Source organism: Salvelinus alpinus, chromosome 19, assembly GCF_045679555.1.
Source record: "Salvelinus alpinus chromosome 19, SLU_Salpinus.1, whole genome shotgun sequence".
Taxonomy (NCBI): domain Eukaryota; kingdom Metazoa; phylum Chordata; class Actinopteri; order Salmoniformes; family Salmonidae; genus Salvelinus; species Salvelinus alpinus.
This window is the reverse complement of record NC_092104.1, coordinates 39,107,230-39,135,154: the sequence shown is the minus strand read 5'-3', so window position 1 is coordinate 39,135,154 and position 27,925 is coordinate 39,107,230. Positions and strand designations below refer to the sequence as shown.

At 45.0% G+C, this 27,925-nt stretch overlaps 1 protein-coding gene across 1 annotated transcript in view; it reads right to left on the bottom strand.

The window, feature by feature from the left end:
• Window positions 1-24,243, bottom strand: part of LOC139545546 (stalled ribosome sensor GCN1-like) — a 36,545-nt gene extending 12,302 nt beyond the window's left edge. Inside the window, exons 1-43 of the mRNA XM_071353449.1 lie at window positions 24,178-24,243; window positions 22,725-22,827; window positions 22,522-22,585; window positions 21,439-21,570; window positions 21,170-21,278; window positions 20,899-20,997; window positions 20,622-20,756; window positions 20,445-20,513; window positions 20,178-20,286; window positions 19,991-20,065; window positions 19,776-19,904; window positions 19,622-19,672; window positions 19,408-19,506; window positions 19,151-19,324; window positions 18,883-19,035; window positions 18,603-18,695; window positions 18,421-18,496; window positions 18,170-18,326; window positions 17,056-17,245; window positions 16,839-16,963; window positions 16,467-16,645; window positions 16,224-16,317; window positions 15,905-16,018; window positions 15,594-15,792; window positions 15,189-15,341; window positions 14,891-15,072; window positions 14,269-14,349; window positions 13,679-13,822; window positions 13,236-13,360; window positions 12,863-13,052; window positions 12,665-12,735; window positions 12,370-12,535; window positions 12,018-12,212; window positions 9,776-10,022; window positions 9,541-9,662; window positions 9,270-9,384; window positions 8,907-9,086; window positions 8,554-8,774; window positions 8,366-8,434; window positions 7,939-8,274; window positions 7,705-7,847; window positions 6,761-6,878; window positions 6,428-6,643 (exon numbers count right to left, since the gene is read on the bottom strand). Of these exons, the coding sequence (XP_071209550.1) occupies window positions 6,428-6,643; window positions 6,761-6,878; window positions 7,705-7,847; window positions 7,939-8,274; window positions 8,366-8,434; window positions 8,554-8,774; window positions 8,907-9,086; window positions 9,270-9,384; window positions 9,541-9,662; window positions 9,776-10,022; window positions 12,018-12,212; window positions 12,370-12,535; window positions 12,665-12,735; window positions 12,863-13,052; window positions 13,236-13,360; window positions 13,679-13,822; window positions 14,269-14,349; window positions 14,891-15,072; window positions 15,189-15,341; window positions 15,594-15,792; window positions 15,905-16,018; window positions 16,224-16,317; window positions 16,467-16,645; window positions 16,839-16,963; window positions 17,056-17,245; window positions 18,170-18,326; window positions 18,421-18,496; window positions 18,603-18,695; window positions 18,883-19,035; window positions 19,151-19,324; window positions 19,408-19,506; window positions 19,622-19,672; window positions 19,776-19,904; window positions 19,991-20,065; window positions 20,178-20,286; window positions 20,445-20,513; window positions 20,622-20,756; window positions 20,899-20,997; window positions 21,170-21,278; window positions 21,439-21,570; window positions 22,522-22,585; window positions 22,725-22,827; window positions 24,178-24,195 (5,820 nt within the window). The 5' untranslated portion in view covers window positions 24,196-24,243. The remainder of the gene's footprint in view (window positions 1-6,427; window positions 6,644-6,760; window positions 6,879-7,704; window positions 7,848-7,938; window positions 8,275-8,365; window positions 8,435-8,553; window positions 8,775-8,906; window positions 9,087-9,269; window positions 9,385-9,540; window positions 9,663-9,775; window positions 10,023-12,017; window positions 12,213-12,369; window positions 12,536-12,664; window positions 12,736-12,862; window positions 13,053-13,235; window positions 13,361-13,678; window positions 13,823-14,268; window positions 14,350-14,890; window positions 15,073-15,188; window positions 15,342-15,593; window positions 15,793-15,904; window positions 16,019-16,223; window positions 16,318-16,466; window positions 16,646-16,838; window positions 16,964-17,055; window positions 17,246-18,169; window positions 18,327-18,420; window positions 18,497-18,602; window positions 18,696-18,882; window positions 19,036-19,150; window positions 19,325-19,407; window positions 19,507-19,621; window positions 19,673-19,775; window positions 19,905-19,990; window positions 20,066-20,177; window positions 20,287-20,444; window positions 20,514-20,621; window positions 20,757-20,898; window positions 20,998-21,169; window positions 21,279-21,438; window positions 21,571-22,521; window positions 22,586-22,724; window positions 22,828-24,177) is intronic.
• Between the last annotated feature and the right edge of the window lie 3,682 nt (window positions 24,244-27,925).

Genomic DNA, 27,925 nt, shown 5'->3' with positions numbered 1-27,925 from the left:
ACGCACTAACCTCTGTAGTGCCTTGCGGTTGGATGCCAGTTGCCATACCAAGCGGTGATGCAGCCAGTCAAGATGCTCTCAATGGCGCAGCTGTAGAATTTGAAGATGAGCGCCCATGCCAAATCTTTTCACCCTCCTGAGAGGGAAGAGGCGTTGTCGTGCTCTTTTATCGACTGTGTTGGTGTGTGCGAACCATGATAGATCCTTAGTGATATGGACACAGAGGAATTTGAAGCTCTCGAACCGCTCCACTACAGCCCCGTCGATCTGAATGGTGTGCTCGGACCTTCCGTTTCCTTTAGTCCCTGATCAGCTCCTTTGTCTTGCTGACATTGAGGGAGAGATTGTCCTTGTACCACACTACAAGGTCTCCGTTTCATCGTCGTTGATCAGTCCTACCACCGTTGTGTTGTCAGCAAACTTAATGATTATGTTGGAGTCATGCACGGCCACACAGTCGTGAGTGAAGTTGCAGAGGTGTTCAGTCCCAGGGTCCTGAGCTTAGTGATGAGCTTGGAGGGCACTATGGTGTTGAATGCTGAGCTGTAGTCAATAAACAGCATTCTCACATTGGTATTCAAGTTGTCCAGGTGGGAAAGGGCATTGTGGAGTGCAATAGAGATTGCGTCATCTGTGAATCAGTTGGGACGGTATGTGAATTGGAGTGTGTCCTGTGTTGATGGGAGCCATGACCAGCCTTTCAAACCATTTCATGGCTACAGATGCGAGTGCTACGGGGGCGATAGTAATTTAGACAGGTTACCTTGGCATTCTTGGGCACAGGGACTATGGTGGTCTGCTTGAAACATGCAAGCAGACCAGAGAACATGTTGTTCTCATGCATGGTTCAGTGTTGTTCAGATTCACAGTGTTTAATAGTCACATGTACAGGATTGAAGGTGTGATTGCAGGGTACAGTGAAAATCTTAGGCTCTGAGCTCCAACATACAGGACTTCGTTAAATAAAATAATGAAAATGGTAATAAAAAAACAACAATATAAATAGCACTATATACATAAGTGTAGCATTGAATAATAAATAATTGTCCATTGGGGTGGAGGCAGAGTAAAGACTGTTTAGGAGTGGGAGGGAATAACCATAGGGGGAGCAGCATGACCAAGTTAATTTGTATTTAATTTTTTTACGTTTTTTTTTAAATCTATAAATATTCATATTAACAACTGCAACAGTGATGAATGTTGTTGGGGTGGTGGCAGAGTAACAGACAGTTGGGTGGTGGGGGGGGAAATGTCCATAGTGGGAGCAGCATGTAAGGTATGTGACCGTTGAGGGTGTGTAGGGGGGAATGTCCATAGGGGGGAGTAGCAGGGGGGAGCAGGTAGCTAACTAGTGGTAGCTATTCAGCAGCCTGATGGTGAGGGTAGAAACTATTGGCCAGTCTTCCAGTTTTTGCCATGATGCTCCTGTACTGCCCGCGTCTGAGTGATTGAAGCAGGGAGAACAGGGTATGGCTTGGGTGGCTGGGGTTCCTGATGATCTTCTTGGCCTTTCTGTCTGACAATGGTGTTTTCGGCTAAGCGTATCACCCTCTGATGCGCCTTGTGGTCCGCTGCGGTGGAGTTGCCGTACCAGGCTGTGATGCAACCCAACAGTATGCTCTCGATGGTGCTCGTGTAGAACACCGAGAGCCCTCGGGGACAGGCCACATTTCTTCAGCATCCTGAGGTTCAAGAGTCGCTGTTGTGCCTTCGCCACGATGTCCGTGTGGTTCGACCATTTCAGCTTCTCAGATGTGTACGCTGAGGAATTTGACGTTATTGACCGTCTCCACAGCGGCCCGGTTGATGAGGATGGGGGTGTGTCCAGCCTCGTTACTCTTGAAGTCCATAATCAGCATGTTTGTTTGCTAACGTTGAGAGAGAGAGGTTGTTTACCTGGCACCATGCCGTCACAGTGCCTACCTCATCCCTGTAGGCTGATCCCGTTGTTGTTGGTCATCCGGCCTACTACTGTTGTGTTGTAAACAAACTTGATGATGGAGTCTGGGTCGGCAGCCTTGCGAGTAGGGCAGACCCTAATTAGTTGACCGGTCGATTGTTTGGTCGATGGAATGTTGTTCAACCCAGATATTCTTTAGTCGAACAGTAGCAAAATATATATTTTTTTTGTGGCACATAAGACACCTGTCTTATTCGTGCACATCTCAGTGAACTAATCCACTGCGGAGGCTGTGGGGATGGCACAGTCCAAGAAGGGGAGTGTGGCAGCACAATGCACGTCTCTCCAGAACACGCTCTCTCCCACCAATTTGTGCACATGCATTGTTTCATAACTTCATTGTGTGAATTGTTTGGGTTTGATTGTTAGTGTATATCAATTCCCCATTACATACATCACCAGTAGTACATTTACCCTTAAATGCTATCATTTCAAATCTACAATGTTTGTTTGGTTACGGTAATATCTGTTAATGCATTCAATATATTATTATTAGTCTTACCGTTCTCATTGTCAGAGTGGACACGTTGTTTGCAGAGTGCTCAACCTAGGCTACACTTGTGAGAAACAAGTTTTGGTTTATTTCATTCCATTTACGAGTTGACAATTTAGTCAATGTTTTGTTTGGAGTGCTCCTGTCAATGTTGAGTAAGGACGCGCATGTGATTACGCATAGAAGTAGGCCTATAGGATTCCTGGCCTGCGCACAAATATAGGCATATAAAATGTGCCTATTTGGGGATCTGATAGGTTTTCTGATTGGCTTCACGCAGCACCACTAAGGAGCAGTGGAGCTTCTCAAACAGCAAGCAAACAGTCCCGTTTTTACATCCATGACAATAGTTCAATGTATTGAAAATTATTTTCACCTCTGTCCCTTTCGATAACAACTCAGTGTTTAAGAGACAAATGTCATGCTCTGAGCCTTCCGAGTGGCGCAGTGGCCAAAGGCACTGCATCGCCTTGAGACGTCACTACAGACCCGGGTTCGATCCCAGGCTGTGTCACAGCCCGCCATGACCGGGAGACCCATGAGGCGGCACACAATTGGCCCAGCGTCGTCGGGTTAGAGGTTTGGCCGGCCGGGATGCTCTTGTCCCATCGCGCTCTAGCAACTCCTTGTGGCGGGCCGGGCCTGTAAGCTGATTTCGGTTGCCAGTTGTACGGCGTTTCCTCTGACACATTGGTGCAGCTGGCTTCCGGGTTAAGCAGTGCGGCTTGGTATGGTCATGTGTTTCGGAGGATGCATGGCTCTCGACCTTCGCCTCTCCTGAGTCCGTACGGGAGTTGCAGCAATGGGACAAGACACTACCAATTGGATATCACGAAATTGGGGAGAAAAGTGGGTAAAAGTACAAAAATACAATCATACTCTGATCCAGCGGAAACGTCATAAAAATAGGTCTACCTGATTACTTGTTATCCCTTGCGCAATGGCCTACAGCTGTGTCTGTACTAGAGGTCGACCGATTAATCGGAATGGCAGATTAATTAGGGACGATTTCAAGTTTTCATAACAATCGGAAATCGGTAATCTTGGGACGCCAAATTTTTTTTTTTTTACACCTTTATTTAACTACGGTAGGCAAGTCAGTTAAGAACACATTCTTATTTTCAATGACGGCCTAGGAACGATGGGTTAACTGCCTTGTTCAGGGGCAGAAAGACAGATTTTCACCTTGTCAGCTCAGGGATTCAATCTTGCAACCTTACGGTTAACTAGTCCAACGCTCTAACCACCTGCCTCACGAGGAGCCCGCCTGTTACGCGAATGCAGTAAGAAGCCAAGGTAAGTTGCTAGCTAGCATTAAACTTATCTTATAAAAAAACAACCAATCAATCAATCATAATCACTAGTTATAACTACACATGGTTGATGATATTACTAGTTTATCTAGCGTGTCCTGCGTTGCATATAATCGATGCAGTGCGCATTCGCGAAAAAGGACTGTCGTTGCTCCAACGTGTACCTAACCATAAACATCAATGCCTTTCTTAAAATCAATAGACAGAAGTATATATTTTTAAACCTGCATATTTAGCTAAAAGAAATCCAGGTTAGCAAGCAATATTAACCAGGTGAAATTGTGTCACTTCTCTTGCGCTCATTGCACGCAGAGTCAGTGTATATGCAATAGTTTGGGCCGCATGGCTCATTGCGAACTAATTTGCAAGAATTTTACGTAATTATGACATAACATTGAAGGTTGTGCAATATAACAGGAATATTTAGACTTATGGATGCCACCCGTTAGATAAAATACGGAACGGTTCCGTATTTCACTGAAAGAATAAATGTTTTGTTTTCAAGATGATAGTTTCCGGCATTCGACCATATTAATGACCTAAGGCTCGTATTTCTGTGTCTTATGTTATAATTAAGTCTATGATTTGATAGAGCAGTCTGACTGAGTGATGGTGGGCACCAGCAGGCTCGTAAGCATTCATTCAAACAGCACGTTTGTGCGTTTTGCCAGCAGCTCTGCTGTTTATGAATTCAAGCCTATCAACTCCCGAGATTAGGCTGGTGTAACCGATGTGAAATGCCTAGCTAGTTAGCGGGGTGCGCGCTAATAGCGTTTCAAACGTCACTTGCTCTGAGACTTGGAGTAGTTGTTCCTCTTGCTCTGCATGGGTAACGCTGCTTCGAGGGTGGCTGTTGTCGATGTGTTCCTGGTTCGAGCCCAGGTAGCGGCGAGGAGAGGGATGGAAGCTATACTGTTACACTGGCAATACTAAAGTGCCTATAAGAACATCCAATAGTCAAAGGTATATGAAATATAAATCGTAGAGAGAGAAATAGTCCTATAATTCCTATAATAACAACAACCTAAAACGTCTTACTTGGGGATATTGAAGACTCATGTTAAAAGGAACCACCAGCTTTCATATGCTCTCATGTTCTGAGCAAGGAACTGAAACGTTAGCTTTCTTACATAGCACATATTGCACTTTTACTTTCTTCTCCAACACTTTGTTTTTGCAGTATTTAAACCAAATTGAACATGTTTCATTATTTATTTGAGGATAAATAGATTTTATTGATGTATTATATTAAGTTAAAATAAGTGTTCATTCAGTATTGTTGTAATTGTCATTATTACAAAAAAAATAAAAATAATTAAGTAAAAAAATCGGCCGATTAATCGGTATCTGCTTTTTTTGGTCCTCCAATAATCGTTATCGGTGTTGAAAAATCATAATCGGGCGACCTCTAGTCTGTACCAAGCTCACTGGCACCATGTTGCAAGTTTGCTAGTGCAGCGAGCTTCGGGTCGGACCTGTTGATACAATGTTTCAAGTTTGTAGCAGACAGGCCATGCGCAGCCAATGTGATTTATAGGATATTCATTTTTAAATCATTTTTCTTCCTGCAGGTTGCAATGTTTTAATTTGTTGGCTTATTAGGCTATTTTTACATAGTTGGCAATAGAAGTTACTTTTTAGGTTTATATAATTTCCCTTTAGATTAAATTTAGATTAACCACATGACAATGATTTTGAGATACAAAGACGTTATTAGAGAAAGAAAACTGTTCAACGAAAAAAATGCATATGTAAACCATAACTGGCACGCAGAGTTATTTTAATTTAACTAGGCAAGTCAGTTAAGAACAAATTCTTATTTATAATAACGGCCTACCTCAGCCAAACCCGAACGACGCTGGGCCAATTGTGCGCCGCCCTATGGGACTCGCAATCACGGCCGGATGTGATACAGCCTGGATTCGAACCAGGAACTGTAGTGACGCCTCTTGCACTGAGATGCAGTGTCTTAGAAAGCTGCGCCACTCGGGAGCCCCATCGGTAGAAATGGTAAGATAAATTGGCATTCCAAATGAGAAAGCTTGCCGCCGACTCATGTAGTCTATTACCGGCAACTTCCAGAAAGTAATGGCAGAATCTGCAAAAGCCAGTAGGAGTGGGAGGAGGATGGTCGGGACAGGTTACGTTTTTTCTTCTTCTGGTTATCATGATCTCTGGCTCCCTCGTAAGTAATTTGAGTCTTATTTCATCAAACAATGCGCTTAAAGCATCAGACAAGCTCAATGCATATATAGTTGATTTTATTAAAACACAGAGGGTGTGTTTATATATGGAAAAATACACGTTTTAAAATGTCGAACAATTGGTTGAAAGAACAGGCGACTTTCGGTCCACCAAGATGTTTTGGGGGTCGGGGACAGCCCTGTGGTAAACTCCTCAATGTTATTGGATGAATCCCAGAACATATTCCAGTCTGTGCTAGAGAAACAGCCCTGTAGCCTAGTAACCGCGTCATCGGACCTCTACGTATTGAGTGTGGCACATGTACTTCCAGCACCAAAAATAAAAAAACATAGAAAATAGCAGGATTGGTCAGAAGCCCGTAAAATGGCTGCTATCCATTGCAGTGCCATTCTCTCTCATTCAATAGTTGTGAGAGCAATAAGGAAACAGCTCCATACATCCTAGCAGTAGAGTTACCGTTCTCTTGTCGGGGCAGTCGGAAGCCAGGAAGCCCAGCAACAGAGTGAAGAGGGTGGGCAGGATCTCCCGGAGGGTGCGGGGCGTGTTGGACACCACAATCTTCCACACGTGTAGGGAAGCCTGTCGCACCACCAGCTGGGTGTCTGAACGGCCCATATAGAGGCCAGACAGGACCCGGTTACGCCGCTCTCCACCCAGCGCTCCGATGATAGCCTGGGGGAGAGGAGAAAGAGGGCTCAGCACCAACACTACATACATTCAATATTATTTACTTCTCATATCAACCATTGTAGAACCAACAATCTATACAGGAAAATCATGTCAGAATACCTTGTTGGACTGCGCTGTGCCAAAGTTATCGTCCTCTGAAGCGGTCTCAGTGGTCATCTTGCCTGTGACTCCTGAAATGTGGAACAGTAGGTCTCCCAGCAGCTGCACAGAGCTGAATCTGTGGTCCAGAAACAACATGGAGGCTCAGTTAAGACTTACATTTCACTAAGTATTTAGTATACTATATTATGTTGCATATAATATCCAATAAAAAAATTCACATTTTGACCAAAAGTGTAGATAATCCTCTAAGAAAACCATTGGTCCAAACCTCATGTCTCTATCATAACCTGTTCAAAATATATTGGAGTTTTGACCCAATATTTGGGCGACTAAATCAATGGAAGCCAGATATTTTTGTTGGGTCATAAATCAGGAAAATAGCATGGCGTCAGATAGGCTGGATGCTGTGCGAGAATTAAAGCTCCCGGACAGGCTTACCATTGAACTTGTCATCCTTCTTCTCAAATCCGGAGGACATAAACCAACAGACGGATTTGAGAAATAGTATTTTCATATTTTAGTATACGCTGTTCATATTAATGCAAAGTTTGTTCTTTTTCACAGACGTCTCACAAAAACAAGCGTATCTCTGAAATGTCAATGGAAGACTCAGCATATTTAAGCCTTTTACATTTAATTCAGCTGGTGTCATGCTAATTTTTCATTTGCATCTGCGGAAACAACTTGGAAGACGACGACCACAAAATATAAAATCCTAAAGTTTAGCCGAGAAACCTGCACCACTGTCAACGGAGCTTGGTGCTTATTGTCGATACGTTACAGAAAGACACCACTGAAAGATTCAGAACATGAAAAATCCTATTTGTCTTGGTAAAACGCAATGTATAACACAAAGAAGCGAAATGTCATCACCAAAGCACGTTTTCACCCACTGGACGCCTTATAATATCACATAAATTATGTTTGAGTAGATGTCTGACCTAATCCTCCAGAGGTCGTCAAACAGGCCCTGTTCCAGTTCAGGCAGCAGCAGGGCGATGGCCGTCTCAGCGTACATGCTGATGATGCGCTGGCCGGCACGCAGGGCCGTGTCTCTCACATATTCATTCTCATCAGCAAGAGCCTGAAAACAGAAGAGAGGGGGAGACTGGTGAGAGGTATTCACAACCAGAGAGGGATTGGAGGGATGGTGGTGAATGGAGAGTGCTCCATACCTTGAGGATGCAGGGGATGATGGGGCCAACGTAGGGTGTGAACCTGTCCCCGAAGGTGAGTGGCAGGTAGATGAACATCATGATGTAACCGTCGCGGACGTGGGAGGCGATGTCCACCTTGCTGGCCGTCTGCACCACGTCTGGCATCAGCTTGTCCAGCTTCTCCACTCCCAGCCCAGCCATCACCTCAGCCAGACCTTGGGCAGCTCCAGAGCGGTCCACAGAGCTCTGCTCAGATGCTAGGGTCTCCATGAGCCAGGGAAGCAGGTCATCAAAGCACGACTCACCCATGCCCTTCACCATGGCACCCAGGGCCTTGGCAGACACGGTACGCACCTGGTAGAGGAGTGGAGAAAGAGCGAGAGTTATCAGGTAACCAAATCACATTCACTTGTTTGTTGGTGAGCTCTTCGGTATAAGCACATACCTCAGGCACAGGGTCCAGCAGAGAGGCTTTGAGTCCAGGAATGACACTGGGCAAGTATGGGGACAGGTCCTGCAACACAAATACAACACATTGTGTCAACCAATAGAAACACACACATAAAACAGTAGAGCATTTTAGAAGATCAATTATAGTACAATGCAACTCAATATCCCAGGGCTGCTACGTACCTTCTGGTCGGTGAGGGAGTACATGTTGCCGATGATCTGAGCGGCCATCTTGCGAGTGTCGGTGGAGCGGTCCTGGAAGGCCCTCTGGACGATGGGCATGATGAGGGCCAGGGAGGGGGCGTCGATGAAGTGGACAAACTTGGTGTCCAGCAGCGTCTGCAGGCAGTTCTGGGTCTTACGGGAGGGGTCAGTGAGGGCATCCAGCAGGATGGGGGTTATGGCTGAGGGGGACAGAATATCTGTTAGTAACTATCCTGAAGTACAAATCTGAAATAATATCCTATTCATACCGCTCTGAACTGAAGTTTTTCATTTGTCTAACTAAATCTCAGAGTTTAACACAGCTCTCTTACCCAGGATCTCAGGGTTGCGGATGACAGAGCCAATCTGTCGTAGGGCCTGCTGGCCGGCATTCTGCACTTTGACATGGGAGTCAGTCAGCACCTCGGTCAGCTTGGGCACAATGCTGGGCAGGCAGGAGGACAGCTGCTTAGGGGCACAGTATGCCATGGCCCCCAGGAGCTCCACAGAACCTGGAGGGAGGAGAAGAGAGAGAGAGCAACAGAAGCAGTAGTGGGGTGCAGAGGAAGGAAGGACAGGATAAGAGGTATGGCGGTATCAGGACTAACCAGCTGAAATAAGTCTAACAGGTGATTGATTTTGAATGGTTGTGTCCTCAGAGCTCTCTAAAAAGGCCCATGATGCTTGACCCTCACCTGCTTTGGTCCTCCAGGATTCCTCCTCAAGAGCCACCAGCAGGGAGGGCAGAACCAGCTTCACCCCATGGGCACTCAGGTTCCTCATCACCGCCTTGGCACAGTCATCTGCCGCCTGGGAAAGGGCAGGGAGGTTAGGCAGCGCGTAATGCACAACAAAACGTGAGTGAATGTGAGAATTATTAGGTGGGAATTGAGTGTTTGGTGTGAGAGAGGAGGCAAGGCAGAGGGCGGTGGGATTGAAATGAGAAGCTGGTAATGGTCATCCTACCTCTCTGACATACTGGTTCCCGTCCCCGAAGCAGAGCAGGAGGTGAGGCAGCACGTGGACCACGTAGGGCTCAAACAGCTTCCCCAGCATGTTGCACAGCATCTCAAAGGCAAACAGAGCACCTGGAAAAGAGAGGGAGCGAGAACTGTATAAAAAAATCAGTCACAGATAGCGGTAGAACCAATTAAACCATGGAGCCCAGCAAAGGTTAAGCAACTGGCGAGGAGTCACCGACCCTCTCTGCGTCTGAAGTTCTTCTTGTCCTGGATGGCGTCGGTCAGGGTGCTCATGATGTCCTGCTGTTTGAGGGCCAGGATGCCCAGGCCTTTGACCAGGCCTGCCAGGCCATAAGCCGCACCCTTTCTCTCAGCGTACTTGTCACTCTCCAGCAGCAGCTGCAGCAGCTTCCGCACCATTCCCCCAGCATCCTCCCTGATGGCAGGGACCAGAGGGGGCAGGCAGCTAGCCACAGACTCCTGGACCTGAGGGAGGGAGGAGAGACGGACAAGGCAACAGTTACTACAAGCAGGCTTAGTGTTGCTCAGCTGAGGCCAATGTGACAATGTAAAGGCATTTCATTGTAAAGGTCAATGCATATACAGTGGGGAGAACAAGTATTTGATACACTGCCGATTTTGCAGGTTTTCCTACTTACAAAGCATGTAGAGGTCTGTAATTTTTATCATAGGTACACTTCAACTGTGAGAGACGGAATCTAAAACAAAAATCCAGAAAATCACATTGTATGATTTTTAAATAATTAATTTGCATTTTATTGCATGACATAAGTATTTGATCACCTACCAACCAGTAAGAATTCCGGCTCTCACAGACCTGTTAGTTTTTCTTTAAGAAGCCCTCCTGTTCTCCACTCATTACCTGTATTAACTGCACCTGTTTGAACTCGTTACCTGTATAAAAGACACCTGTCCACACACAATCAAACAGATTCCAACCTCTCCACAATGGCCAAGACCAGAGAGCTGTGTAAGGACATCAGGGATAAAATTGTAGACCTGCACAAGGCTGGGATGGGCTACAGGACAATAGGCAAGCAGCTTGGTGAGAAGGAAACAACTGTTGGCGCAATTATTAGAAAATGGAAGAAGTTCAAGATGACGGTCAATCACCCTCGGTCTGGGGCTCCATGCAAGATTTCACCTCGTGGGGCATCAATGATCATGAGGAATGTGAGGGATCAGCCCAGAACTACACGGCAGGACCTGGTCAATGACCTGAAGAGAGCTGGGACCACAGTCTCAAAGAAAACCATTAGTAACACACTACGCCGTCATGGATTAAAATCCTGCAGCGCACGCAAGGTCCCCCTGCTTAAGCCAGTGCATGTCCAGGCCTGTCTGAAGTTTGCCAATGACCATCTGGATGATCCAGAGGAGGAATGGGAGAAGGTCATGTGGTCTGATGAGACAAAAATAGAGCTTTTTGGTCTAACTCCACTCGCCGTGTTTGGAGGAAGAAGAAGTATGAGTACAACCCCAAGAACACCATCCCAACCGTGAAGCATGGAGGTGGAAACATCATTCTTTGGGGATGCTTTTCTGCAAAGGGGACAGGACGACTGCACCGTATTGAGGGGAGGATGGATGGGGCCATGTATCGCGAGATCTTGGCCAACAACCTCCTTCCCTCAGTAAGAGCATTCAAGATGGGTCGTGGCTGGGTCTTCCAGCATGACAACGACACGAAGCACACAGCCATGGCAACTAAGGAGTGGCTCCGTAAGAAGCATCTCAAGGTCCTGGAGTGGCCTAGCCAGTCTCCAGACCTGAACCCAATAGAAAATCTTTGGAGGGAGCTGAAAGTCCGTATTGCCCAGCGACAGCCCCGAAACCTGAAGGATCTGGAGAAGATCTGTAGGGAGGAGTGGGCCAAAATCCCTGCTGCAGTGTGTGCAAACCTAGTCAAGAACTACAGGAAACGTATGATCTCTGTAATTGCAAACAAAGGTTTCTGTACCAAATATTAAGTTCTGCTTTTCTGATGTATCAAATACTTATGTCATGCAATAAAATGCAAATTAATTACTTAAAAATCATACAATGTGATTTTCTGGATTTTCGTTTTAGATTCCGTCTCTCATAGTTGAAGTGTACCTATGATAAAAATTACAGACCTCTACATGCTTTGTAAGTAGGAAAACCTGCAAAATCGGCAGTGTATCAAATACTTGTTCTCCCCACTGTAGGTTATAGAAATCAAGATGAAACATATAAAAGAATAATGGGAGGGACTTTACCAGAGAAACGTTGGTGGTCATATGCACATCCTTAAAAAACGGAGTTGCTGGACTAATGAAGGATACTTGAAAAGAACAGATAGGCCTGCTACTGTAATATGCTTCCAACTGCCACCTTCATTGATCCTTGTTGGATCGAAACCTTGTCAATAAAGGTGGTAATTGGGACCATGTTCAGTGTGCGGGCCTTTCTGTCCTTTTCAAGGGATTGTTCTAGTACCTGCTGTGAGGGTGTGGAAAGGGCAGTGATGAGCTTAGCCACGATGGGTTTGACCTTGGGGTCACTCTTGTCCAGATGTTTGGCCAGAGAGCCCATTAAGATGACCACACTCTGGCGGACTGAGTCGTAGCTGGCGTCCTGGGGGGCGTCCTTCAGGAACTCCTCGAACACCGGGAGCAGGGAGCTCACATTATCCTGGAACACAACAGGCAACACACTGCTCAGAAAGGAGCCACAAAAATGGATATACTGTATTGCGTTAGTAAGAGTCCATTGAGAGAAGAGCAATTGCATTGGGTGCCAGGAGATGGGCGTGGTTGTATAGAATAAATCAAATAAACCATGTTGGTACCTTTCCGTGTGTGTTGAGGGAGGAGAGGGCAGCGTCCAACATGCAGCGCCGCACCTCAGGGTGACGGTCATTCAGGGCGTCAGGAACAAAGAACAGGAAGAGAGGAGTGACCTGGGGCTCATCCAGGTACTGACACAGCTTGTTCAGAGCCAGGGCGATGCCACACCTGCAGACACCAACACACCCTTAGACACCATGCACAAGGTGGTCCCATTTAAACACAGCAAATCAGCAGGATCTAGAGAGTAGAATAAGAGTTGTATTGACATTGTCGAGTGGCAGAGCGTCCTCTAACCTGGCTTCCCACTGGTCAGGTGGTTGTTCAGAGATGACTCGTCCTAAAGCATCCAGGACAGGAGGAGGTCTCTGTAAAAACACAACAGTTTCACATTGGCCCTGGTTCTAGCCTACAATATTACACCACTCCTGATACCCAGCGACTAGTGGCTACTCCTGAGCTGTGATAAGAGGAACACGGTGGAGGGAGACTCACGTAGAGTTTCTGGTGGTAGAGCTCATTGAGCTGGCCCAGGACTATGGGGGACTGGTCGCGGTACTCGCTGATGGCTCTGGACAGCGCCTCGGCCCCTGCAATACGCACAGCCTCCTCGTGGTGGGTCACATCCCCGATGAGCAGAGAGCACAGCTCAGGGACCAGCTCCAGACACAGAGCCTGCCACAGCCTGGGGGAGAGAAGAAGGGGAGCAGAGTGGTATGGTCAGTCACAGCAGCTACGCAACATGAGATGGGAGACACGCTACTTCACAAAAGCAAAGTCATTCTGAAGAGGGGAGCTATATCCTTTATGCAAAGTATTAGTATTATATGAAAAGTATTACATAGATGGGGCAACATTAGCTACTCACTTCTCAGCCAGAGTCCTTCCCTCCTCCTCCACATCAAACCTGGACACCCACAGCCTGCGGAGAACACTCAGACCACTGGCATCTGTACTTTCTGTAGGCAGAGCCATCTCCATCTCCGTCAGGCCCTGGACAGAGAAAAAAAGGGGTGGGACATTAACACAAATCCAAAGAACCACGCACAGTAATTACGCACAGTACATACACACACACTAATCAAATCGCATTTGTCACGTGCCGAATACAGCAAAACAAAATAACAATAATGAGGCTATATACAAGCGGTAATGAGTCAGTGTGCTGGTGTATGAGGTAGTTGGGGTGATTCATTGAGGTAATATGTACATGTAGGTAGGGTATGAAAAGCAGACAGTCCGGGTGGCCGTTTAATGAACTGTTCAGCAGTCTTATGTCTTTGGGGTAGAAGAGGTTTCCTATTTCCTTACCCTGAGGGCAGCGTCTCTGACAGAGAAGCAGGGGGAGAGCAGAGCCTCCAGTAGGACGTCGATCTCATCCTGCTCAGCCAGAGCACAGCCCTTCTCTCCTCCTCCACTGGCACACACCGCCGTCAGACACTGGGACGCCAGCACCTGAAACACACACACAATTAGAGATCTACACACACACAGTATAAACGTACGTGACAGCTCTACTGAGTAGTATTTGTCTGTAAATGTGGCAGAAGCATTGCCTGGCTACCCAGACTCCTTCCGAACGTTAGTTTCTTCTCCGCAATGATTCTGGATCTGTGTACCTCCTCGACCCTTTACCAAATGCAAACACATTCGGGGCTGTCTGATTGGTCCATAAACCGATGGGTTGGACCAGAGCAGCAGTTTGAAAATGTGTCATTGGCTTTGATACTCTGATTAGTTAGAGACGATCCAATCACTGATGACTGTTTTGTACAACGCCCCTCTCGCCGCCACAAACGACTTCTATGATAGAAGTCTCAGACTTAAGTTTGTAGCGGCATTGGATCGAGCAGCGGAAGAATTTAGTGCGTCGTTGTCAGGCTAATAGAAGCATGGTGTACCTGCAGTCTGGGTGCTGCAGTGGAGATGACTCTGGTCAGGAGCAGCAGCATACCGAAACGAGGTAGCAGCTCAGGTCCATTCTGAGAGAAAGACACAAGAAACATATCATACAAACGTAAGCCCTTTGTCTATGACAGAGTGGAGAGTTTAGGAAGAGAGGACAAGTATATATATTGATAGGAGAACGCCTCAGACCAAGGGAGGTGACAACACACTGCTAATCTCCAACTTTTATTTTGGTGTTTGTATTTTAGCTCTTTTTCCTCCCCAATTACGAAGGTCGAGTCATGCGTCCTCCGAAACATCCGCCAACTTAACCCAGAAGTCAGTCGCATCAATGTGTCGGAGGAAACACTGTTCAACTGACGACCGAGGTCAACCTGCAGCCCGCCACAAGGAGTCGCTAGGGCACGATGAGCCAAGTAAAGCCCCTCCGGCCAAACCCTCCTCTAACCCGGACGACGCTGAGTCAATTCTGCGCCGCACTATGGGATTCCCGATCACGGCCGGTTGCGATACAGCCCAGGATAGAACCCGGGTCTGTAGTGACGCCTCTAGCACTGCGATGTAGTGCTTTAGACCGCTGTGCCACTCGGGAGGCCCAACTTGATCAACTCTTACCTCATCGATGAGTATGTCTGTGGTGTCAACCTCGGCACGGAGTTGAGCGTGCACATTGATGACCTGCAGGGCGCGGACCTGCATGCTCTCCGTCTCCTCGGTGCTGCCTGAGGAGTCCCTGAGCACGGTGTTGAGTAGGGGGAAACAGAAGGAGAAGGCTGGGGCAGACAGTGGAGCCATGTCTGAAACAACAGGATGAGCGCATTAGGCCACCTGCAGGTAATATACTTGCACTATGTCCTTGATGTGTGTTTTTTGTCACTATTGTCTCGCCCTCTCTCTGCGTGTGTGTCCTCACCACCACCCTTGCCCTCTCTGTGTGGGACAGTGTGCATGTGCAGCAGGCCGACAGTGCGCTGGGTGGCTGTATGTAGATCCTCCTGTCCCCAGGCCTCGTCCAGATCACACTCAGGTTTCATCAGGCGCAGCGTCACCTGGCCCACCAGCACAGCTGTGGAGAAGACCGGGAGTAGAACACGCAGGAGGTTAGAGGAAGTCTCCTCACAGAAACTATTTCCCTCCACAGATCAGACAACTGGAGATATGTATAAGCAACAACTCTACAGTTTTCATGTAGGCTAGGTGGAATTTCCATCATGTTGCTTTCTCCTATCTAGTCCTGTGAAATCTGTGAAGGTGTGTGAACAAGAACACAGAGGGGGAAAGTGAGAGATAGCTCTCCCTAGTGTAGTAGTCCATGTACCCAGGTAGTGCAGCTCCTTGGAAATGAGACAGACTCCTATGTCGAGGAAGGCCTGCTGCAGGCGTGGAGCGGCCAGGGGGGAGTGGAGAAGAGGCAGTAGGACCTGGAGGACCCCTGGGAGCTGCCAGGAGATCTGGGGAGGCTTCTGGATCAACGTTGCCTCCAGCAGACCCACCGCACACCGCAGCTCCATGTCCAACTGACAACCACAATCAAACAATCAATGATCAATCAAACAGGAATATTATTATGTCAATGTCCAGAATCTAAAGTTTGAGAAACAGGGTACATGTTAAAATATCTGGCCGTACCTCCTGTAGTCTCTTGCGGATGGAGGACTCTTTCTCCAGCTGGGCTTGCATCATCTCCTTCTGTTTGCTGGTCAGCTGCAACTCGTCTTTGATTCCTTTCTTCTTCTTGATCTCCTAAACCACAACATCAAAATGTCAGTGAATTTCAAAACTACTTTCTTCAATTAATAATGGTTCCATCATAATTCAACCTACTAAAATGATCTGATAAGTTAACAGAGGAGGATCAAACCGTTCCAATATGCTCCTGTATCTAGTAACCCATAAGATGAGGTAGGAGTGCGTCTAGTCCCCATCAATCACAGTCCCCCAGTCTCACCTCCTGCAGCTCCAGTTCTATGATCTGTTCCTTATACGAGTAGGCCTTGTTCTCCCTCTTCATGTTGCCCTTCTTAGTGCTCTCCTGCTGGGCACTGCACAGGAAGAGAATAAAATGTTGAAACAAGCCTTACAAGCAACAACAAAGAAATCAACACAGCCAAGGTGTTTTGGATCAATGATAAGTGTCTACAATGGTAAACCCACAGAACACCTCTTACAGTAGTGATACAGTGTGTCCTACCTCTGGATGATGCTCTTGTCATACAGCTCTCCCTCAGGGGTGAGCATGATGGCGTACTCCTCTCTGGTGACCTGCCGCAGCGCCGGATTGGACAGCCACTGTTTCACATGCTCCATCACCCGCGGCAGCAGCTTGATAGGAGAGAGACCGGACAGGGCACCAACTGCATTCCTTACAGCCTGGAGAAACAAGAGGACCAACCATCAGTCAGCCAATAAGAGAACAGGTCAAGTTGGACCATAGGCTTGTCTCAACTAATCACAAGAGCAAAAGTGGGCCTGAACCAACCCTTGGCTGTGAGTGTAAGTATGTATGTGTATTTCAATGTGTACATCTGATATAAGGATGTCACTATGAGAAATATGTTCTGACCTGATTGTCAGCGTTGGCCTCCAGCAGCCGTGGCAGAATGTCATCCAGGTTCTTGTCGATGAACTCATGGGCTTTGATGTTCATGCTGGACAGCAGGTAAGGCCACAGCCCGGGTCGAGCTGCAACTGCATTGGAGGAGAGGAGAACATACGTCAGTACTAGAAGTGGGTTTATACAAACTGCAGTGTGAAAGATGCTATAGTGTAATCCAACAGACCTATGGAGGGATGGTGGGTGACGATGAGGATCTCCATGGCCATCTTGTCTGCCTCGGCCGGGTCGCTCCACTGGCCAGCTACAGAGCACACCACACACAGCGCTTCCAGCAGGACGCGAGGGGGACTGTAGGCCTTGCCCACCTCAGACAACTCCCCTGACTCCGCCTGCAGCACCTCCTGAGGCAACACCTGGGGAAAGATAAAGATGCAGTATTTAGTCAGTAGCTAGGTTTCCATCCAATTGCCCACAGATTTTCATGCAAATATTCTAAAATCTGCATAAAAACAATATGCGCATTTTCCCACCAGAGATGGTGGGAAAATTTGATTCCCATCAAATTGACTCGTTGCTGATAAAAAGCTGTGAGTGACGATGTAGTGCACATACCAAATAAAAAAAACACAAGTAAATGGGTTTCCATCAAATGTTCAACTCTATTGATCGTTTTGTCACAAAAATGTTGCATTATATAGTGAATGTGCCCACTGGTGTTGGTTTGTCAGCTCTACAACAGCTCACAGATACCTACACTCCTATTATTATTTTTATTTGTCAAACGGCAGCCAAGCGTCGATAATCATGTCACCAGAATAAGATCTTCGATATTTATTGGAAAGCATAAAGCATAAATTATTTCATCTGCAGCCTAATAAACTGCATGGTTTCCAGAGCCGTAGTGGGAGGACCACAACATATCACGTGACTCCATGTTTAATTCGACATGATGGTTATTATATCAATATTTGCACAATAATGCGTTTCCGACACCATTTCTCGCATAATTAACTTTACAGACACAAAAAGATCTCACCCTGTCTAGAGTATTTTGTTCTGTAGACATTTGGAAAGCTTACCAATAAATTTGTTGTTTCCATCAGGCCTGTCGTGACATTTTTTTACCCGACATGTACTTTACTCACATAAGAAGGTTGGATGGAAACCTGGTTTATGACAAACACATAATACACTACAAATAGAAAGAAAATAAGATCCAAGTCTAACATCCCAATTGAATTATTCAGTCATTACTAGTTTATAGTACCACTGAAGTGAGACCTGACACTACAAATCCATTAAAATGTGTAGTGCATCCCATCGTCAACTATTCTTACCTTGTGTTTGTTGATGACCACTCTGAGTTCTCCCAGAAGGCCATAGGCTAAGCCGGAGCCGCCCAGGGAGAGCAGCTTCTTCACGATCTGCTGTGCCCGCTTCCGTACACGCCAACTACGAGACAGCAGCACCGCCACAGTGGCGCGGTGGTACATCCTAAGGAAAGAGGAGGAATGGAGTTACAGTTAAGAGGAGAATGGGAACAATGTTTGGACAACCGCTATGCTTGACCAGCGCCAAAGTCACTTACTGTGATTTGCCATTGGTGAGTCTGTGGGAGTGGTCCAGGAAAAGTCTCTCACACAGCTGTATCACTGTGCACAGAGCTGGGGTGAAAGAAGCCAGGTTAACTACTCAATGTCATTCCATATCTTGACACTTGTGTGATGACTGATCGTTGGCATATTTGTGTATTGTTTGTTTATGCCTCACCTTCCTCACTGGCCTGAGAGAGGAACTTCTCTGTGGTGAATAAGGGTTTCTTCTCATCCAGGATCAGGGTCCAGAAGCCAGCCAACTTGGCCTCTGCAGCAAAAACAAAAAACACACAATTTTATGTCAGTCTCCAAACTGATGAACAAGGATGCTGTCCCCTACAGGCAACCTCATTCAACAGACTCAAAGATCTAGGCCTTCATTAATCTCATGGAGTGTCATGATGATCCTATGATCCTATGACACTCCATGAGTGAATCCATGTAGATTCACTCACCTGTCTGAGTCTCCAGCAGAGACAGTCGACTCAGGAGAACGGCAGCAGCCACACCCTCTGACAGCAGAGCATGCTGGGAGTTCTGGGCTGCAGCCTTCTCCACTGTCTGGATGAGGAGGGGCACGAGGTCAGATGCCTGTCCCAGAGTGTCACCTGGGGAGGAGAGAGGGGTCAGGACTATGACACTGTGCCTTTTGCATGCTGTAGAACTGGATCAATGCACACACACACAAATAACAAAGTTGCCTAGCGCCTGTAACTAACTGACCTTTGAAAGCCCCCAGCATGGCCTGTAGGTATGCGTGGCGGACAGGAGAGGTGGAGGTCTTGAGGGTGAAGGCCTTCTTGAACCATTCCAGCAGAGCCTTGGGGACCTCCACTGTGAGCCGCCCACTCCACTGAGACAGAACAGCCACCGCGTGCACCAGGGTCCCCTCATGGACTGACAGAGAGAAACACATGAGCACCTCTCTCTTCACGGACGAAGGGAATGAGAAGGAGGAAGGAATGAGACATAGTTCTTACCTTCTTGTTGCAGATAAGGGATAAACAGCACAGCGACTGCAGAGCTGAGCGTTTGGCTGGAGGTGCCCGACACAGCATGACGGCTGCAGCTGCCGATACCTGGGCAGAACAAGTCAAAAGCAATCAAAACAGGGGTTAAAAGACAACATCCATCTGTCTGCAAGGCGAACATACTAAGTGCGGGTTATGAAAGACAGGACACTTGGGACGTTACCTGACAGCACACTCATCTTCTGGCCGAACGCTGTGAGCTTCCCCTCTGACCCTGAAAAACACACAGTTCTGTTAGTGCAAAAAGATACTTTACACTAGGTGCTGCCATATGTGCTCAAATGTTTCTTAGGTGAAAGTACGTGAGCTGTCCTTGCCTCCCAGGATGCTGAAGAGGTGTGTGACGACGTCCTGTACAGCACTTGGGTCACTACACTGCTTGGCCAGGTTCTGCATGGCCTGCACTGCCTGCTCCATCAGCTGGGGGTTATTGGCCTTCAGCTGGCCTGAAACGCATAGCACAGCATGGTTACACACACACACACACAATCCTCAAATAGCTACATTTCTAGATATAAAAGGCATGACTTACTTGCAATGCCTTTTCCAATATCCATGGCATACTGACTGAGGTCAAGTGTCACTGAAGCCAGTAGACAGGAGACGGCTGAAGGAGAGGGGAAAATATATCTTGAAAAGGACAAAACTACAATACATAGTATAGAATATACACAAAAGTATGTTGTGGTATTGGTTATGATATTAGCTACTGTACTCACTCTGCATGGCATTCTCTGGGCTGCGGAGCATAGCCTTCTGCAGGGCAGGCAGCAGCAGCTCCTTGAACTCAGAGTGGGAAACATGCCGCAGCAGCGAACCACTCTTGTCCTGCAGAGGAACACAAAACAGATTACAGAGAAGAATTTTCAGCACCAACACCCAAAAGATATTTCACAATACACATCAATTGTGGCGATGGGTGGTCTTTAGGTTGTGAACACCAATCTTTTGATCTCCCTGAGAAGCGGCAGTCCAGCTTCACTCACTAGTATGTGTTGGTGTGGTCTAGTCTTGCTCATGAGGACTGCCTTCATATACAGGTCCAATATGGCACTCTGAAAACAGAATACAGGCGTGGTTAGAGATTTCAAATGTGAGCATATGTGCTTACTCAATCTGCAAAAAATATTAAACATACCGAATTCAACTAATATCAGACTCGCCTTGTGTTTCTCTACAGTGGCCATGTCTTTGTGAGTTGTGCAGAAGTCCAGACACACCCCAAGCAGAGCCAGTGAGCTGGGGTTCTGTTCCAGTCTCAAAATGGTGCTTATATACTGATCAGCCAGGCCAGGGTTCTGGTAAAAACAACAGAGACAAGCATTCTAAATCACAGCAGATCCAATATAGTGATTATACACTGGACCATGGTGACTTTGCCCAAATATTTCTTATAACTGTGGGGTCATTCCTTGAACGAGAACTCCACACCTTCCTTACCTTTTTCCACATGTTGCTCAGGTTCTTCAGGGTTGACTTCAGTGCTGGCGCTTGAGCCCCACCCACCACCTCAGCCAGCAGCAAACTCTGGACCTCCACCTGTCAGAGGAAAGATAGTGAATCATGGATGAATGAACGCAGAAAAGCCCAAATCAAACATCTCCCACAAATGGTGTGGAACTAGAAAGCATACTGATAACTGACATGCTAAAATTGTTTCACAGTATAGAGAAAGGCACGGCTTCTATAAGCATTGTCCTCGTTCACTTACCAGTTTCTTCCAGATGGGGCCCTCTCTTTTCCCTGGAGCCGAAAACACAGAGCGAACCAGCAGGCAGGTCCAGGCCAGCCCGGTGAAGGCAGCCGAGCCTGTACTCTTACTGACAACACCACAACATATAACAGATGGACAGGGAACCAAAACAAGGTATTCAATATGTGGTTGAATTAGTACAATATTGCACATAACATACTGTAAATGTATATACAAATTGATACAAGGCATTTGGCCATGGCCCTCTACCTTTCCCCATGTCCTACCTGGGTACTCCATTCTTGCTGATAACACCACTGTTGAGGAGGCAGTGGAGGAGGCTGGTTGCTAGGATTTCAGGTTGAGACTCGGCCAATTGGCCAATGACTGAGAGGAGGGCTCGTCGAGATGCAGCATCCCTACAGAGTAGCCAACGTTTTCATTTTAACACAACACACTACTAAGTACTAAACTAAGGAGATTATTGTCGACTACAGGAAAAGGAGGACCGAGCACGCCCCCATTCTCATCGACGGGGCTGTAGTGGAGCAGGTTGAGAGCTTCAAGTTCCTTGGTGTCCACATCAACAACAAACTAGAATGGTCCAAACACACCAAGACAGTCGTGAAGAGGGCACGACAAAGCCTATTCCCCCTCAGGAAACTAAAAAGATTTGGCATGGGTCCTGAGATCCTCAAAAGGTTATACAGCTGCAACATCGAGAGCATCCTGACTGGTTGCATCACTGCCTGGTACGGCAATTGCTCGGCCTCTGACCGCAAGGTACTACAGAGGGTAGTGCGTACAGCCCAGTACATCACTGGGGCTAAGCTGCCTGCCATCCAGGACCTCTACACCAGGCGGTGTCAGAGGAAGGCCCTAAAAATTGTCAAACACCCCAGCCATAGACTGTTCTCTCTACTACCGCATGGCAAGCGGTACCGGAGTGCCAAGTCTAGAACAAAAAGGCTTCTCAACAGTTTTTACCCCCAAGCCATAAGACTCATGAACAAGTAATCAAATGGCTACCCGGACTATTTGCATTGTGTTCATCATATATGCATAGTCACTTTAACCATATCTACATGTACTGTACATACTACCTCAATCAGCCTGACTAACCGGTGTCTGTATGTAGCCTCGCTACTTTCATAGCCTCGCTACTGTATATAGCCTGTCTTTTTACTGTTGTTTTATTTCTTTACCTACCTATTGTTCACCGAATACCTTTTTTGCACTATTGGTTAGGGCCTGTAAGTAAGCCTTTCACATGTTGTATTCAGGGCACGTAGCAAATAAACTTTGATTTGATTTAACAAATTACTAACTGGGGAATCCTTAAGAGCAGTAGGCTAATTGAGGGCACCTACCTGTATCTGTGTGGAGTGAGACAGAAGAGCTTGCATAGCCCTTTAATGGCTGTCTCTGGTAGCTCTGTAAGGACACACATACACATCATTGTCAATCACTGACACCAGTTTGCTATAATCTTGACCATCCAAGCCAAATAATACACAAGGAGTGAGAGCAGAAAATAAAACAATTATGCCGACTGGGGTACATGTCTTCTCACCTTTGCCACTAATGCACTGCTTCAACTCGCCAAGGACCTCTTTGCGCTCTCTTACACTGGCTGTGGTCACTTTCACAGCAAATTTCTTCAGTGTGTCTGAAACCTGTTGCAATACACAGACATCCGAAATCAAAAAATAAAGCTGTGTCTGGCAATGTGTGTCACTGGGGCAACGTCAATCATTTGTACCACTTGCACTGCATCTCTAAAAAATTATGTTTTAAGTTATAACTTTGCCAGACTTCTCCAACTGATCAAGATGAAAAACAAATCTTCTGAGATTATGGTATGACATCGGGCAGAAAATGATGAGACCACTCATAACAATCAAAACATTTTATTTAGCAGAATGTGGGATACTGAGGCATGGTCACCAAATGCATTATATGACATTCAGAAGACAATCATGTTTGGCTTCTTATAACTGGATAGCATTAACTAGCAATTAAGTGTAACTATGTTCCAAGAACAACTTCATGAAATGATTCATGCTACCTAACAAGTAAATTAGTTAGGCTGGCTAAAACTTGCTCATCTAGTTGGCATTTCGATGCATCTCAATCAACGGAGTTGGTCACCAATATGCACAAGAAAATTCGCTTAGTAGTTAGCTAACAACAGCTAGCCGGCCACGTCTTGCTAGTAGTAGTCGACTAAACGCAACTCCACTTTTTATGATGGAGTTGAGCGGCGACTAGTGTGGGCAGAATGGAGCTCCGACGTCACATAAAATGAAATCAAAAACATGACATTCTCTTCTGTAAATGGAGGCTATTCTTTGTTGCCGTGTTCAAATGCTTGTAAGAAACTATGAAACATGGACATTTCGTGTGCTCAAATGCAGTTTTTTATTAACGTAATGTTGTGTGACGTCAGAACTCCAGTCCGCCCAACCTATGCGCCGCTCAACTCCATCGCAAATCGTGGAGTTGAGTCGGCTATGCTAGTAGTAGCTAAGTTAGAGCTATGTGGGGTGTAATCATTAGTCCAAACAGTTACAAAACGGAACATTGTCCAACGACAACGAGAGTTCATATTGGACATATCGAGGTAGGTTCCTCCTGGTTTCGTTACGTTTGGTTCCTAGTGAATACACCCCTGGGGTATATTCTTACTCCAAATAGTGGTAACGTGTCATTGTTTTTCAACGAAAACGACTGTTTCTATTGGACAGTTGCAGGTACGTCCCTCCCGATTTGCTCTATGTCCAATAGAAACGTTTGGAGTCATTATTAAACCCCTGCACTCTCCGCATGTAAAGTAACTACTAGCCAGGTTGCTAGCTAGTTAGCTTACCCAGCTGGATAGACTGTTTACATCAATTTTTTTAACAGGAAAACAGACAGACAGACACAAAGTAATTATCCCTCATAATATCTTCATTGTCAAAAGTAATTGGTCGACAAATTCTCGAGGAAGAATCAGCACAATTTTAAACATCAGCGACACAAACCTGCGTGTCCGCTGCCATCTTGCCGGTCTTGAACTAGGAAGTACTTGTCACTTCCGGTTCATTTACAACGCATGATCACCACGTGGAGTGGTAGATATTTGGAATATCTTTGCAATTGATACACAACCTAAAACGTTAACTGTGCACATATATATTAATTTAGAAGGTAATCTCAAGTCTGTGTGTGTTTTCTGTCCTTCTTTAAACCTTCCACACTGCATCCAAGGGTCAAAATAGTTGCCTGCTAGGAGGTATGTCAAGGACAGATTTAGTCAGGTCTTCTTGCTTTCCTCATACAGAAAAACATTTACCCCACTATTCTTACGAATATTGTTTGTGAATTAACTTTTCTTTGCAAAAATAATGACATCTTGATTTCGCCACTGAGGCAGAGGCAGGTAGATATTTCTGTCAAAAATCTAGTGTGCTAAATCCATTCTTAATTATTCCTAGATGGGTGAAGGTCACTTCTATGTCCTCAAGGTACATTTTGGGGATTTTATTTAATATGTTAAATTCACACTACAATCACCCCAGATCTATCAAGTATTTTAGCAACTTTTCAGATTCATTTTATACCTCAATTTCACTGTTTTGCCCTTGTCCCTGACCCAGACTTTTGAGCTTCTACTCTGTTTTTCTATAAGAAAACATTATGTAATGTGTAATTATTCATGTTATCTACTAAAGAAAGAGTCAATTAAATAAAATGTATATCAATATCTATTGTGAGTATGCCTTTTATATAGTTATTTACACAAAATATACCTGTCCTTTGGTAGTGGTGTCATTTTCACCACTGAGGCCAAATTCCTCATTAATAAAGTTATGTCAAGAAAATGTTTATTTAGTTACCAAGGAAACTTGTTGCAACACTGAAACACATGTCCAGACAGTTGTTCCAGATGTGATGTCCAGAAGTTTTAGAAAAATCTAGGTAAATATTGCTTGTGTAGAGAATATTTTTAATGTTAGTCATTTCCAAACAGGCTATAATTTATTTAATTGGTGGTATAATTAAAAAAAAAATTGTTGCATTTTATGTATTTAGTGTAAACTCTATGCTAGCTCTAATACTAGCCAAAGCATGCTAAGCAGTCTGTAATTTTTATCCAAAAACTAGAAGCGTAATTTCCATGATAGTCATTTCCATCACAAACTTAACTGCGGTAAATTACGGAAATGACAAAAATCCATAATGTTATTACTTTTTATTTTATTCTTTACTTTAGGCTTATTTAATAATGTTTTAAATTAATTTTATCTAGAAAATGCTCCAAGGTGTGCGCACAAGTTGAAAACCTAAGTAGTATTTTTGTTTTAGAAGATTCCACATAAAACAGCACAGACATAGAAGAAAAAGACACGATTCCCCAAAAAGACAAAACAGCAAATGAAGGGAACTCCGAAGAACTCAAGAAGGATTTTATTGTTTCAAAATGCCATCATCGCAGAGGTAAAGCAAAAGTATCAAAAAATACACAGTGCCATTAACAAACAAGTGGCTTCAAAAATGCTGAGAAAGTGTGGGCTGGTTTAAAGAACAAATGAAAACAGGCCAACAAGTCTTCAATATTCCAGGAAAAAGCAGTGTAACATAATTAGCACAGCCACCAAAGAGAAAATCACTAGATTCTATGAACGTAATGTCAACAGTGAGCAACAACAGGGGAAAAGGGCACACTAACAAGGAACAAGAAGAAAAAGCAGAAGCTCTTCTTGGGTGACACAATTCAGAACCTTTATCAGAAGTTTAAGAGGGAATATTCAGAGATTAAAATGTCCAACTAAGAATTCTGCAAAATACGTCCTTTTTGAGTTGTCAAGCCAACAGTCAAGGATAGGGACACATGCCTCTGCAAAACCCATGCCAATCTCCAGTTCATGGTGGACAACCTCAGTATCACAGTGATCAGCTGCAGCAACATTGAGAACCTTATTGAGTCTTTGTGCTGTGCGAACCGGAAACAAATCGTTCATGTCAACAGGCTGCTCCCTTTTCCATGCATAAAAGCTTAAAACATCTGACTTTGATGTTGGTGAGCAGACATGGTGGTTTGAGTGAAAAACAAAGCTGAAGAGAGAGAGACGGAAAAACAAAGAGGGAAACATGGAGAAGTTCACTGTACATTTGACAGTAAAAGAAAAAGTGTGTGGCCCACTGTAGATTCTACTGGAGGACTTCTCCAAAGGATTGAAAGAGAAGTTGGGGAAACACTCCAAACTGAGAGAATTAAAAGAGAATCTGTGGAAAGAGGAGATCATCATGTATATTGACTTTGCAGAGAACTACTTGTGTAAATACACCAGTGAAATCCAGGCAGTTCACTTTGGTGATTCTCACAAGCAGGTGACCCTCCACACCTGTGTTGGACATTCCACAAATGATACAGTTTCATTTTGCTCATTGAGCTCTTCTATATGTATGACCCCTCTGCAATCTGGGCCCATCTCTCAAAAACACTGGCCTAATTCCTTGAGCTCTGCCCAACCGGCTACTTTTGGAATCTTACTTTGTCTTAAATTAATGAAATGTTTAACAATAGTTGTTGTTCAAAATGTTTGCAATAAAATATTGTTTTCATAAAACATTTTTTACATAGATGTCATTTCCACCACACCCATATTTTTGAGGTAAATTAGTATATTATGTATAATTTACATTGATTGATTAGATAGGGAAATCCTATGGTTGTTATCATAATCTTACAAAAAGGTTGGGTGGAAATATCTTATTTTCATGATAAATAAATGTTTTCAGCTGTCACAAAGTTAAGTTTATACATTCAGGCATTGTGTTGAATTATTAATATTAGGAAAACCTTAAATCACTGAAAATAACATTCATTACAAGTTAATGTACACATGTATAATAAATATGTTATAAATTAATTGTATGATATTTCATTTTTAACGAAAATTAATGTTTAATGGCGTGATGGAAAGTACATTTGTCTATGGCTGTCTGAGAATATATACATTTCTGAATAGTACGATCGCAGGCATTATCAGATGTTATTTCTAGACAAAAAAAAGACAATTATAATACTGGTAAAATGGTGTTTCAATGTGTTTTCTTTTCTGAAAGCTTGCAAGGCCAAAGTGCCCGAAATTGCAGAATCACCCAGATATTATAAAAAGGCAAAAATATCAGTAGCAACTGATAATGTAATTTTAGGGCAAGTCAGTTAAAAATAAATTATTATTTACAGTGACGGCCTGCCCCGGCCAAACCCTAACCCGGATGACGCTGGGCCAATTGTGCACCGCCCTATGGGACTCCCAATCACGGCCGGTTGTGATACAGCCTGGATTCGAAACCAGGGTCTGTAGTGACGCCTTTAGCACTGAGATGCAGTGCCTTAGACCGCTGCGCCACTTTATTAGTAATAGCTACTAATAGGTAATAACTTTTGCATTTGTAATGTAATAAATTCTGATAATGTAATAAATTGCCAATAATGTAATACATTTGCTAAACGGATAACATAACGCTTTTGCACATAATGTAATAATGATTACATTGTGTTGATTATTACATTCTGAAATTGATATTTTTTTCCCTTGAATAGTGTACCTTAAACAAATATAATATTCACTTTTTTGTCATGCATATCAAGTGTCATGCTTCAGTAATGGCTGACTACACACCAAACCACGTTCCTGAATCCTAGCTCTAAACCTGATTTTAGCAGTAAGACCCACAACCCCAGTCAATCAGTGATTCAGTCAGTCAGTCTGTCTAAAT